This window comes from Scatophagus argus, chromosome 13 (genome assembly GCF_020382885.2).
Source record: "Scatophagus argus isolate fScaArg1 chromosome 13, fScaArg1.pri, whole genome shotgun sequence".
Taxonomy (NCBI): Eukaryota; Metazoa; Chordata; class Actinopteri; family Scatophagidae; genus Scatophagus; species Scatophagus argus.
Window position 1 is genome coordinate 22,503,610 of NC_058505.1, and position 12,469 is coordinate 22,516,078.

Genomic DNA, 12,469 nt, shown 5'->3' on the forward strand with positions numbered 1-12,469 from the left:
TCTTGGGGAAAGCTGAACTCCCTGATGTGATGTTGGAAGTACTTCCTGTGGTGGGTCTTTTTAATGACAGGGTCATCAGGGGCAGCTCTGGCTCAGGAGGCAGAGCGGATGGTCCACTTATCAGAAGGTCAGTGCTTTTATCCCTGGCTCCTACGGTCTGCATGTCGAAGTGTCCTTGAGCAAGACACTGAACTCCAAATTGCTCCTAATGCTGTGCCATTGGTGTGTGAGTGTGTGTGGGAATGTTTAGATCATAAGCTCTCTGACGGACACCAGCTTCTGCCATCAGTGTGTGAATGGGTGAATGTGACAGTAGTGTAAAAGCACTTTGAGTGGGCAGCATGACTAGAAAAGTGCTATTAAAGTACAGTCCATCTATGTTGGATGCCTACTTTAGGTCCTAGGAGATACTGGATGCCAGGACCTTAAAAGTTTCACAACAGATGGTGTTGTTGAGTATAGTGATGCTCGCAATGTTTTTGCACAGGCTGTTCTAACTGCACCAGAGGAGCAGCTGTACAACCTCTTCTCTGTATGCATACTTGTCACCTTCCTGGATGTGACCAATGGCAGTTATGTTATCTGCAAACTTCAGGAGTTTATTAGACAGTGGTTCCAGCAGGGCTCCTGCGATGTCCTTAGGTTGGGTCATCACCAGTCTTCTTTTGAAGTATTTAATGACCACAGACATCAGGGTGATAGGCTTTCAGCTACAATGACAGGGTTTCTTGGGGGTTTCAATTTGAAAATGGCTTTATCCATCCATTCATCCATGAAACCATGAAACCATGAAAATGGTTTTAGTGGCATGGAAAACATGATGTTTCCATTGCCTAACCAAATGTAAAATAAGTGGACCTTAGTTAAAAATATGCCCTGGGTATAGTCCTGCTCCCCATGTGCAGAACACGCTTCATTCGGGTATATTCATCATGTAACAGGAAGCACAGGAGGACCAGACAGACTCACGAGAGCAGTGAAATGCAGAGGAGAGAATATGCAAGTTCTAAAACACCCATGATGCAACTTGTCAATTTCAAAGCAAAAATGCCAACAAAAGATCTAATATGACCGGCATGTACATTGGAGGTTAACGGTTCAGAAATTTCAAGAAGTTGTAAATTACACATATTTATATGTATGTACCTATTGCATTCAAGTGGGTCCACCAATTATTGGCTTGGCCAATTATCTGATCCAATAATCAGTAATTTAAGAAAAAAACAAAACTGATTGTTGATAAAACCAAATTTTAATGCACTATTCATGTTGCAGCATTAAGTCTGCACAGTAACTACTAACTCAAGTTATTAAATAAATGTAGTGGAGTTAAAAGTACAAAATTTGACTCCAAGTGGAAATAAGTAGCAAAAAAATGGAAATACTAAAGCACAAGTACCTCACCATTTTACTTAGAAGCAGTACTAAATGTACTTAGTTTTAATCACTAACCAGATACAGCTTGGACTTTTTAAATAAAGGGAAATTCAACGGGTCATAATTCAGCGATTGCAATTGGTGGTCGCAGTGGTTGCCATTCAGCAGAAGTTACACAGCCTCACTTCAGGGAATGAACACGTGAGAACACATCACTGGCAAGAGATGGCAAAAGAAGCCATTTATTGAAATAATCAAAAGAAACTAAACATGAACACATTTTGTTTGTTTTTTGTTTTTTAGTCAAGCAAAATATAACAGTTTCCACGTCAAAAAAAAAAAAAAACAGTCAACACTAAGTCTCTGAAACAATCCTGCCCAGTTCGATCAGGCAGTTCTGTACCGAGGGCAAAGAACAAAACAGCAGTTTGTTGTTCAGAATCTTTTGTAACACGTTCACCTTCAGACAGAGAAAAGCTGAAAATCCAACACACTGCTTTTTTTTTTTTAAATCAAATATATACATTTTTTTCTTACAGCATTTACACATAGAAGAAAAAAAATAAGACAAAGCAATTACCACAGAAGAACTCTATCTGTCAATCAAAAGATAAAAAAAACAAACAAACATAAAAATCAAAGGTACACCATACAGACAGAAGTGAAACTGAAGCATGATGATGCTGTCAGAACAGTACAATATTGTCTTCGTTAATGTTGACAGTAAGAAGCAACAGGGTTTCCTGGTTCCAAAGGGGAGGTCACTAGGAAGACACATGGGAAGGACAGATCAGGGTATTGGACAAGAACATGCTAGCACAGCCCAAACTCAGAGCAAGGAAATGGGGCATGGGTGTTACCCCCAGCTGGGTTCACTTCACTTCCACTTCTGGCTAACTTAGGGTGCATCAAAAATTGAAACCTCCTATAACTAACATAATGCTGTTGCTCAAATATGTTCAGTTTTCTCTCACTTACACCAGCCAGCTTTATTAGTATGGCTGAAAGTTGTGTGATCAAGACCTGATCTATGCCATGGCGAGACTTCCTCAGGAGCGTAATTCCAATAGCATATATTTTCAGTGTTTTACAAGGTTTAGATTTTTTTTTGTCTTGATACAGTGGTCACTGTAATTATTCCTTCAGTACTGACCATGAAATGATAACCTTTGTGGCATGACTACACTGTAAGGCACAAAAGGTTCAGCTGTACTTCATGCTTCTGAGGCTAAAATAGTCTGACATAGCCATAGCAAGTAGGTATGTTCCAAAGCTCCTTTCACCTTGACACAATCAAAAAATATTTTTGACTGATTTTTAACTGTCCATGTCTATATTGGTGGCACTCCATCCACTGTTGCCTGTCTCTGCACTTGGAACTCTCTCCTATGAATAACCCTGGGTTACGTTTTCACTGCACAACACCTGAAATTTTTCAAGAACATGCTTGATTTCAGACCACCAAACATATAAATAATCACCACGTGAAATCGGCTTGGATTGTCTGTTTTGGAAGATTAAAGAAAAGTTTCACATGCTGTTAGAAGATTGAATGAGGACTATGTTTGAAGCATACTGAAGCCTTAACTCTAACCGATCCTTTAATCTTTTAGGGTTACAGTCAAAGGGTTTGATCATTTTTATCTCCAAAGTTACGTCTGGTCTCACAGAGTGCATTGTGAAGGGAAGTGAAGTAAGCAGCAGGGTTGTTGCTGTTGTTGGACACGTTGAGGCAAACCTACCACCACAGATCAGGGGGAGGTGAAGGGAGATGGAGGGGCAGACAGACACTGACAGAGGCTCTGCATTCACACCGATATGGCTTTAGGCCTTGGGACATGTCAGTGACATGCAGACATGTAGACAGCCAACAAGGATAAGGTTGGAGGTGAACTTGGTAATTCACCCCCCTCCCCCCACCCATCATCAGGAACACGCAAGGGTAAAGAAACAGGTTCCTTCCTGTGCCTGGGTTTGAGGACAGCCAGGGAGGAGGAGAGAGAAAAAGCAGAGATAAGGGAATCGACAAGGTATTCAGCTTAAATCTTCTGTGTGTGTAACGTTACAGGGCGTCGCTAGAGCATAAGCAACTATAAACACCCTAAATCTTAAGTGGCATTTGGAGAGAGCGCTGACATAAAACCACAATCTCCACTTTCCTGTTATACTGTTCTATAATATGTGCTATAATAGTGAGCAGACAGATTCTTTAGTATTGCTTTCAGTGTAGGTTTAGAGAATGCCTGGTGGTCTACACAATCACAAGTTTATACATTGTTTTGAAAGGAGAGTTTTGGTGTCCTGTAATATTATTGCTGGGAAATGCTCGAGGCATTATTTATTTCATCTGTTGAAGGCAAACTGCAAAGACAAACTCAGGGAGTCTGTGCAGTGATTGTTTAGGTTACTTTAAAACAAATAGTTTGGTTCATTTGTCACTTATGTATTACGAATGATGGGCTGTAACCACGAAATCGTATGGACCGGCTATTTACTCACTGATTGGTCAGCTGGGGTAATACATGTATAATAGGACGGTCACAGAAAAAAATGGATTGACAGCACATAATGTTGCACTTTACTGAACTTAATTTGTGTATTTAACTGTTAATGAGCACTGTTAGTAAAGAGTGCAACTGGCACTTACATGTCACGGACAGGTAGAGGGAATTGTGATGGATGAGGAAAAATACCCATACCTGTGACTGGGGATAAATAAACCTGTTTCTTTGAGTCTGGATAGTTTGGTCATCACCATAACCGGGCCCTTAAGGTAAAGACACCACTCAGTCACACAACCCTAAAGAAGACCAAATTAAACAGACAAATGCAGTAGAGCTCATTTGACCTGAACCCCAGAGGCTAGGTGGAAAGGAACCCTAAGACAGCACCATTAAGCATTCATTAAGCCTTATAGAACATTTCACACTTTGGCCAACTGACCTAATTTCATTCATTCTATTTGAATGCTCAGTGAAATCCTCCGATTTACAACTAATCATGACTTGAATTCCAAATGTGAGGGTTCTGGTCGGTGTGGAACAGGGGTTGAATAACCATATCCCATCACAGGACACTAAAACTCTCCAGTGAAATGTTTTGTTGCTTAACATGAACAGGTTGATGTTACTCAGGATAATGATATGACAGTGAAGCCTTAATGCTGTGTGGATAAATATGCTTCAGAGATAATATGTTATATTGTATGTATGTGTTCAAATTACTATGCCAAGGTCCTGTTTCCTTTGTCAGTAATTCATCACACATTCCAAGACTTCATTTAACAATTACAACATCCAACAGAACAAGAGCTACAGCTCAGTGAAAGCTAGCACGCCACCATTTGTGTTACTTTTCAGCTTTTTGCATTGTCATTGTTAACACCTTGATGCATTAAGAACCTCATTTTTGTGACCAATGAAACTAGAGCTGAATTGATCAACTACCTTTAACAAATATCAAGAAACACTGACCTAACTTCTTTACAGTCGCACAGTGTACCAGCATCACCGAATTTCCCAAGTGATTTCTAATTTTTGACAGATAGAGTTCAGCACCTAATTTGCAAAGATGTCAGGACCTTTTTCAAAGTTTGTTCAAACAGAGACACTGTCACGTAGGCCTTTCTCAAAGGGTACCTTTTGATTTGTCGTTGCAGGAAAAGCACCAGTGGAACTGAAATGTCTGTAAATGTCAATGGTGTCAGAAGCCTGGTGGTAGCACATCTAAAATAATACATGTCTGACTATTAGACTTAATTACCCTTTCATTTCGGAGATGGAAGTGGGGTTTATTTTCATTCGTATTTCCTTGACCAATCTGCAAGTTTCAGTTTACACAGAAGCTATGGTTCCACTTGCTATGAGTAGAACATAATGTCACTCTCTATTAGAAATTCAAAATTGCATTCAACTGGGGGAAATAAATTAATGTTTGATTTAAAATTATTTCAAAATTCAGTTGTGCCTTGTACTCCACAAGGGCATATTCGTTAATTGCACTTTCAGATCTGATCAGTAAACTAGGCTGCTGTTGCTCTCTTTGTTAATGCAATGCTCTGATTAGTCAACTGTATCCTACTACAGAAATACCTATGATTGAGTACACGGGGGGCTACACCTAAATGGAATGTTAGTCAAACCTATTTCTGACAAGCCAAAATGTTCTCTCAGAGAAAAGGCCTATAACCTTTCGTAGTGAAGAGGTTAGACTTGTAGTGCTTTTCGCTCTTGTTGCACAAGCAAACTGACAGATGATGTCTGTTGGACTTAAACAGTGTCCATAGAGGAACATTTCATTAACTACTTAGTTTTCATACATGTTCCATGTTTGTCTTTCCAGACTGACCATTTTGTTCGTGGGACTGTCCAGGTTTTATTCCTTTATGTTCTTAGTGTTCATGTTGGTCTCCACATGGGAGGATTAGAATCCTTTTCCTCACTTTGTTCATTAATTCCTAAACAAAAAGTTTGTTTTCTTACCCAGTTTGTATCAGACTTTCTCTTCCAGCCATTCATTCATCTATATATACATTTTGATACATTTTCAGTACAACCCCGGGATCGCAGTTTCCAAGCCTGTGAGAAATTATGGTCCAAGTATCAACTCTGAAACAAGGGGCAGTTTGTGGATAGCTTACATTACATCCAGTCCACTGTAGTGCATGTCCTAAACATGTGAGACTTTTTGAGTCTCTCTTGCCTGTTTGATGCTGTACAACCACTTAATGACTCTTGCATTTCGCTCCACAGCTGAGATGCCATACGGAACACGTTCCCCAGCCTCCTCTTCCTCGTCCTCATCTCCATCTGACAGTCCATCATTAGAGGATCGTCGCGACTGGTCGCAGTCGGAGGAGATCATAGAAGCTGATCGGAAGTTCAGGCTGACAATATCTGAGTTGGCTCGCGCAAAGTTCTCTGGGCCGACTGCCTCTAGCTCCTCGGGGTCAAGGCCGCAGTAATTAAAGAAGCGTTCCACGTCAGCTCCAGCCCGGGCGTACCGGTCTGACAGGTCTGATTTAGATCTGTGTAGTGAGGAACGACGAGCCACAGAGGAACCGAGCTCAAGCTCCAGGTTGGGATCAACTGAAGTATTGGAAGGGTCTCCGAAATCACAAGGCAGAGACTGAGGGGTGGTATTGTCACAGGGCGAGGGCGAAGGAGTTGGACGAGGGCGAGGCAGTGATAAGGAAAGTGGGGGAGGGAGGGAGGCTGGGTTGGGTTTTGGAGGGAGCGGTGGGGCTGAGGAGCTGCTAGATCGGGCAGTGCGTAGTGGCTTGCCATTGCACAATCGCAAGAGGTCAGAGGACGAATGGGATGTGAGCAGTGGAGGTAGTGGGGAGCGAGATCGATCTGTAACTCCTTCACCTCCTCTTTCATCTAGCACTCGTCTGCTAAGGTTGAGGTTTCCACCCTGTTGTGGACTGCGACGTCCCCCGCTGTTGATTGGAGGGACCTTCAGGGAATGGGAAAAGGAGCGGAGGGAGTGTGACGTGCTTGGACTTGGAGCTGAGTCCGCTGGTTGCTCATTAAGTGTCATTGTAGATCGGTAGGTCAACGGCATCCTAGATGGAGAAAAGCGAAAGATAAAGACATGACATGCAGTACAACAGGTAGGATGACAATGATGGCTGATTAAGAGAATGTGGAGGCTGAAAAACAGGCTGAATTTGCTGTGCTTCCCTGTGCTTGCATAAGTGTAGATATAAATAGCAACGTAACAACCTTTTAGCTTGGACATGCCTCTTTCACAATTTAAAAAAAACATGGACTGCTCAGAGTTTTCCTGGAAAAACCATTGAGCCTCATTGTGATAATATCGTATCTTGATTTAGTCCCCTGTACATTACCCTGTGGCTGTGTACTTTATAGCAAAACCAGTGTGAATGCCATCATACATAGTGGATAGAAAAACTCACACAGCACAAACTTAATATAATTCATATTCATGCATAAGAATTTACCCTGATGGTGTCCAGCTCTTGGCCATTCCCCCCGATGACCTCATCAACACAGCACTCTTAGCTCCACTTCCTAGTCCTTCAGATCCTGCTCCTGAAGATGACGATGAGTTTAGCAGATTTTTCAGGATCTCCAGGTTTAAATTCCCCCGTTTGCTGCTGCCACTGCTTGTTGCGCATGAGTCTGACTTGGCATTGTTATTGGATGCTTTGAAAGGTATCCCGCCTCCATTTCCTCCTCCACCAATCCCAGAGCCTCTTTTAGACAGGAGGGTGTGACTGATGGGAGGCTTGGCCAGCATGGGGGGTTTAATTGGCTCCTGTTTGGCGTTGATAACTTCCTGACTCTTGACATATTTGGCCTTGTCAGCTTCTAATCTTTCAACAGCACTGAGGCGCTTTGGATTAGGTTCCACCTGAAACACAGATTAAAAACAATATAATGCACAACCCTCAACAATTTTCCATATACACATATCCCATCTGCCCATCCTTGTGTATCCTAGGTTGGAGAGGCAGGGGGAACCTAACAAATTGCAGCCCTATCAGGGCTAAAATTTGACAGAAAAACCATTGACATTCACAATGAAACGCATTTGTTCTCATGCAAATCTGCAAGTGTTTGGACAGTTGACACAGTCACACCATGAGAACATACAAAAACCTGTTGGTCAAGTAGGTTTCAAATCCCAGAACTTCCCCGCTGTGAGACAACATAATTACAACCACTGAGCTACCATATTTACAAAATATATCTATGGACGTAATCTGAATACCTTTACTAACTCAGACAGTTTAAGAAGTTCAGTCTCTCTCTGGCGTTCCAAAAGTCCTTCTACTCTCGTGTTGTGGATAACATCCTAATATACACCACTCTCTTTAAAGCCCTAAAGAGAGTGGTGTATAATGGGATCTGTACTTCCCAAACTCCAGGAATTTTAACACCCATAGATGTAGAACAGGAGATCGTCACCACCCTAGCAATGGCTGCACATGTTCATACGGTTTTCATACTGTTTACAATATGTTTATGTATTCATTTCATGTTGTTTCTACTTATCTTAGTGTCTATTCTGTATATCTGTTACCATATACCCCTAACTGTTTATTATTATTTATTATTATTATGTATATTACTCTCTATTTACCATTTCAGAGTTAACCTAACCCTCTCTCTCCACTTGGACCCTATTTGTCAGATGCCTGATTATAAAATTATGGGCCTCAGAGAACTGCTATGACCATCATAGATCAGTGTGCATCACTTCACTTTAAACATCACTAGAGTAATATGCAGTTAAGATAAATACTAACAAATGTGGGCAAGGACAATAGCTGAATGGCGAGCTGAATGGCTTTGTTTCAATGAATTACTTAGTTTAAGCCATTTTGTCATTCATGCATAAACATTATGGTGAACAGAAAATATAACATGCCCAAATAACAACTATGACGCACGGTGTAATGTTAAGTTACCATAACAGCAGTGTCCCAAAAATTACTTGTAATGGGGACAACAAAGAAATATTTAGAAAACTGGAGTATGTTGTCTTTGGAGAGAGGGATATTGATTTTTTTTTTGAGGTGGACACTGTTTTAGGCAGCTAAAATACTGTCCTGGTCCATGGCAGCTTCTTCTTGCTTAGCTTCCTAAACCAGTACTCCTGGTGCTTCTCCAAAGTAAACAGGGGGCATGTTGACTGCCATCTACTGTAAACTCTGTTTGTGCTTTCTATTTTTCTCTTTTAGAGCATGCCACAGGAAATTACAATCTCTGACCATCTTCTCCCCCTTTTTGTCTTTCCTCAGTGAGTTGAGAGGAGCCCTAAAGCCCCACTTCCACTGCTGTGCAGAGCACTGTTTGATTGGTTATTCAAAAATTCTTAATACATATGCATATTTTTAGATAATGCAAGGACATTGATAGTGTATGAATATTTCCACCTATGGTTAATGATGTGTCCAGCTACAGCCTACATAATAATCCATATTAATTATATAAAAATGATCCCTTTGTCCTCACACTGGCACTACATCTGTACTTGATCAGAACCTGGCACTTGTGAGGGACACATTTTAAAAAAAACTGTGAAAGGTGAAGCAGCAGAGGTGGAGATGTTCTGACTTTCAGTCCCTCATGTGGGATCCTACAATGCAGTCCCTTCTTTTGTTAGACCCTCTCTAAATGGCTGATGTCCATGTCTTTTAAACTTCTTGTCCATCATTTGCAATGCAGGCTTTCTGTTATTCTGTAATTCTGTAGTTGTTAAAGCTAAATTGATATTAGTCAGATGGACCTCCCTCCAGAGCCACAGAAGACATGTTTTCATTAGTTGAGTTGTGTTCTCTGAGACTAGTAAATTGATTTTTATATGCTAAATGCACAGATGCACAGACACACACACACACACACACACACACACACACAGTCTTGTTTCCATCACTTCGGCATGCTGCTGATTCCACAGAGCCTTGTAACAGTACCTGTCTCCTGAAGTAGTCAGGGCCCTTATTGAGGATGCGGAGGGGTACAGAAGAACTGAAGGGCGTTGCGGGGCCAGCGGCCTTGCTATCTGGCAGGGCTGGAGCCAGTGTCTCTGTCGGCATGGCAACGAGGCGACTGGGGTGGCCGGCCGTGGTGACAGCGGGTGCGGGGGGATTGACAAAGGGTGAGGGCACTAGAGGACCCCCAAAACATGAAGACACAAGGTGGAGAAGAGAAAGTCTAGAAAGAGATAAAGCCCCTGGCCCTCCTCATTGCCTGTGGAACCCTGTGTGACTGAACCAGACTCTGGGCTGGGTGGGAGGGGGGCTGGTAGCTTACTACTGCATTGCCTGAGGAGGATGATCTCTGTTAGCAGCTCTAGAACCTAAACAATTTATTTCACTGGTCTTTATGAGAGGTTTCTAGTGCTTAGCCTCCACTGACCTATACATTAAGCAAGACAGACAAGATGGATAGAAACAGAGAAAACAAGTGCAGTGGCAGAACGGAAAGAGGAACAAGAGCGATAAGTGTGCTTCAGTGCAGTGGTGTGGACGAGTGCTTCCACAGGGGCAAAGGAAAAGCAAAGGATAGTGGGCAAGTAAAGGCCCAGCGCCTCTCCACGCTCACTTCAGCTCTCTGTTCAGCCTGCCAAACTCTCTGAAATAGACAAAAGAGAGAGAGAGAAATAGCCAATGGTTATGACATGACATCACACACACAGCAGAAATGGCAGGAACAGACATACAAATACACTTAAATTGCAGTAGGCAAGGTCATGGTATAAACAAACCATATAACCTGCTAAACACATATGCACATATGCATACTGACTGTGTATTTCATGCTGGTAAAGAAAACACAAAATACCTGATGGTTACTGAATAGAAAAATAAACCCTGATGACATAAACAGAAGCATAAAACTTTTCATTTAAACACTTGGTTGAGTTCCAGAAGCAGTCGAGCTTACCAGCCAACCGCTCTGTGGTCCACGAGCACTGAGTGTAAAAACATGAATGCAGGCTTCTTCTTATCAATTTATTTCTTTACCTCTGTTATGTTAATGATAGGTCACTATTTGTGAGATGCATGATCATAAAAATACTGGACCTCAAATTCAAAAAGTTTACTGACACAGATCAATGAAATCACTTTATGTCACAGCAAATCCTTTAGCCGAACCATGGAATCAGTACTTTTACCGAAGTACTTGACTTTAAACCTAAAATGTTTACGACGTGGATTTATTTCACCACTGGAGAAATCTGGTATTTTAAAATAGCTACATGGTGGTGTGCTGGTTAGCACTGTCACCTCATATCAAGAGGGTTTCCAGTTCAAGTTCTGGTCTGGGCCTTTCTGTGTGGGTTTTTACTCCAGATTCCCCCCACAAAAACATGCTTATCAATTTAAATGGCTACTCCACATTGCCCCAAGGTGTGAGTGTGTGATTGTACATCTTTGTGTGTCAGCCCTGTGAGAGGCTGGTCTGAAGCAGTCCAGAGTGTACCCCGCCTCTCCCTCGTAGTCAGGTGAGATAGGCAACGAGTTGAGCTGAGCCCTGAGACCCTGGCCCCACTGCTGTACAGAGTGCTTTTCAGTTGGTTGATCAAGTTGCACCAGAGGCTTGCTAATTAATCTAACTAAGGTAGCTAAGGAGTCTCTATCCCGCCCTCACAAGTCTATCATCCATGGGTAGATGCAGGTTTCCTTCTGTGTGGTGATGCAGTATTACTTGGTATAAAGAGAAAATAATTTCTACATGAAACTGCTACGTGAATCTGAGGATTATCTTACCAAATGGGGTCATCGGTCTCCAGAAAGAGACGTTGTTTTTACCGAGTTTTGGACCTTTGAGCAGCACAAGCAAAGTGCCATCTAATTCTGTTATATTTGAGAGAAGGCAGACACAGAGCCAATATTCAAAGCCAATATCTCCAAAACTTTGCAACTCACACCTATAATCTAACAGAATCTACAGCTAAAAGGAAAAATACGCCTTCGATGTTGGGGTGAACTATCCTTTCAAGGTGTTGAATGGTTTGAAGACTTTGGTTAGATATTGATTCCTGATGGTCCCTGTAGAGTCTGTCCTGAATTTAAGTCAGAGCAGGATTTTCATCATCCAGCCTGTGTTCCCCATGGCCTTGAGCGCCCTTCAGATCTGCTGCCCCTCCATTTCTCTATCTTCCTCCTCACCGACAACATGTCGTGCTCGTCTAAAAAGTGTTGTTTGGGGTTCAGGTTCGGTCAGTATGTGAGTGTCGTCCAAGCAAAATCTAGCAAGTTGACCTTTGGACATCTCTTGTTAAGATTCCCACAGTTTTGCGATACAGGCTTTATTTTAGCACATTCCCCCATGACAGATTCAGCCATGGCTGATTCTGAATCTTTGTATAGCGCTGTATAGTCTTAATTGTCTTTTCCTCTTTCTCCACTTTCCTTCTTCTTATTCTTCAATTTCAAATTATGGTAGGAAAAACAGATGTGTCTCACTGTCCTCTGAAAGTGTGAAGAGTATTAATAAATATTGTGCGCAACAACATTATACAAGCAATGTTATCAAACTAGATTAGATGATGTATTCTTTAATAAAGGCAGACAGTAGTTCCTCAACCACACACACACACACACACACACGAA

The 12,469-nt window shown here is 41.8% G+C and overlaps 1 protein-coding gene across 8 annotated transcripts in view; it reads right to left on the reverse strand.

The window, feature by feature from the left end:
* Window positions 1-1,589: 1,589 nt before the first annotated feature.
* Window positions 1,590-12,469, reverse strand: part of fam110b (family with sequence similarity 110 member B) — a 36,553-nt gene continuing 25,673 nt past the window's right edge. For 2 of the 8 annotated variants that reach the window (XM_046408926.1, XM_046408925.1), the window contains 3 exons: window positions 9,824-10,484; window positions 7,343-7,755; window positions 1,590-6,943 (listed from right to left, as the gene is read on the reverse strand). In XM_046408926.1, the coding sequence (XP_046264882.1) occupies window positions 6,046-6,943; window positions 7,343-7,755; window positions 9,824-9,946 (1,434 nt within the window). In that variant the 5' untranslated portion in view covers window positions 9,947-10,484 and the 3' untranslated portion in view covers window positions 1,590-6,045. The remainder of the gene's footprint in view (window positions 6,944-7,342; window positions 7,756-9,823; window positions 10,485-12,469) is intronic. The other 6 variants (XR_006845079.1, XR_006845080.1, XR_006845078.1 and 3 more) reach the window with 6 other exon arrangements.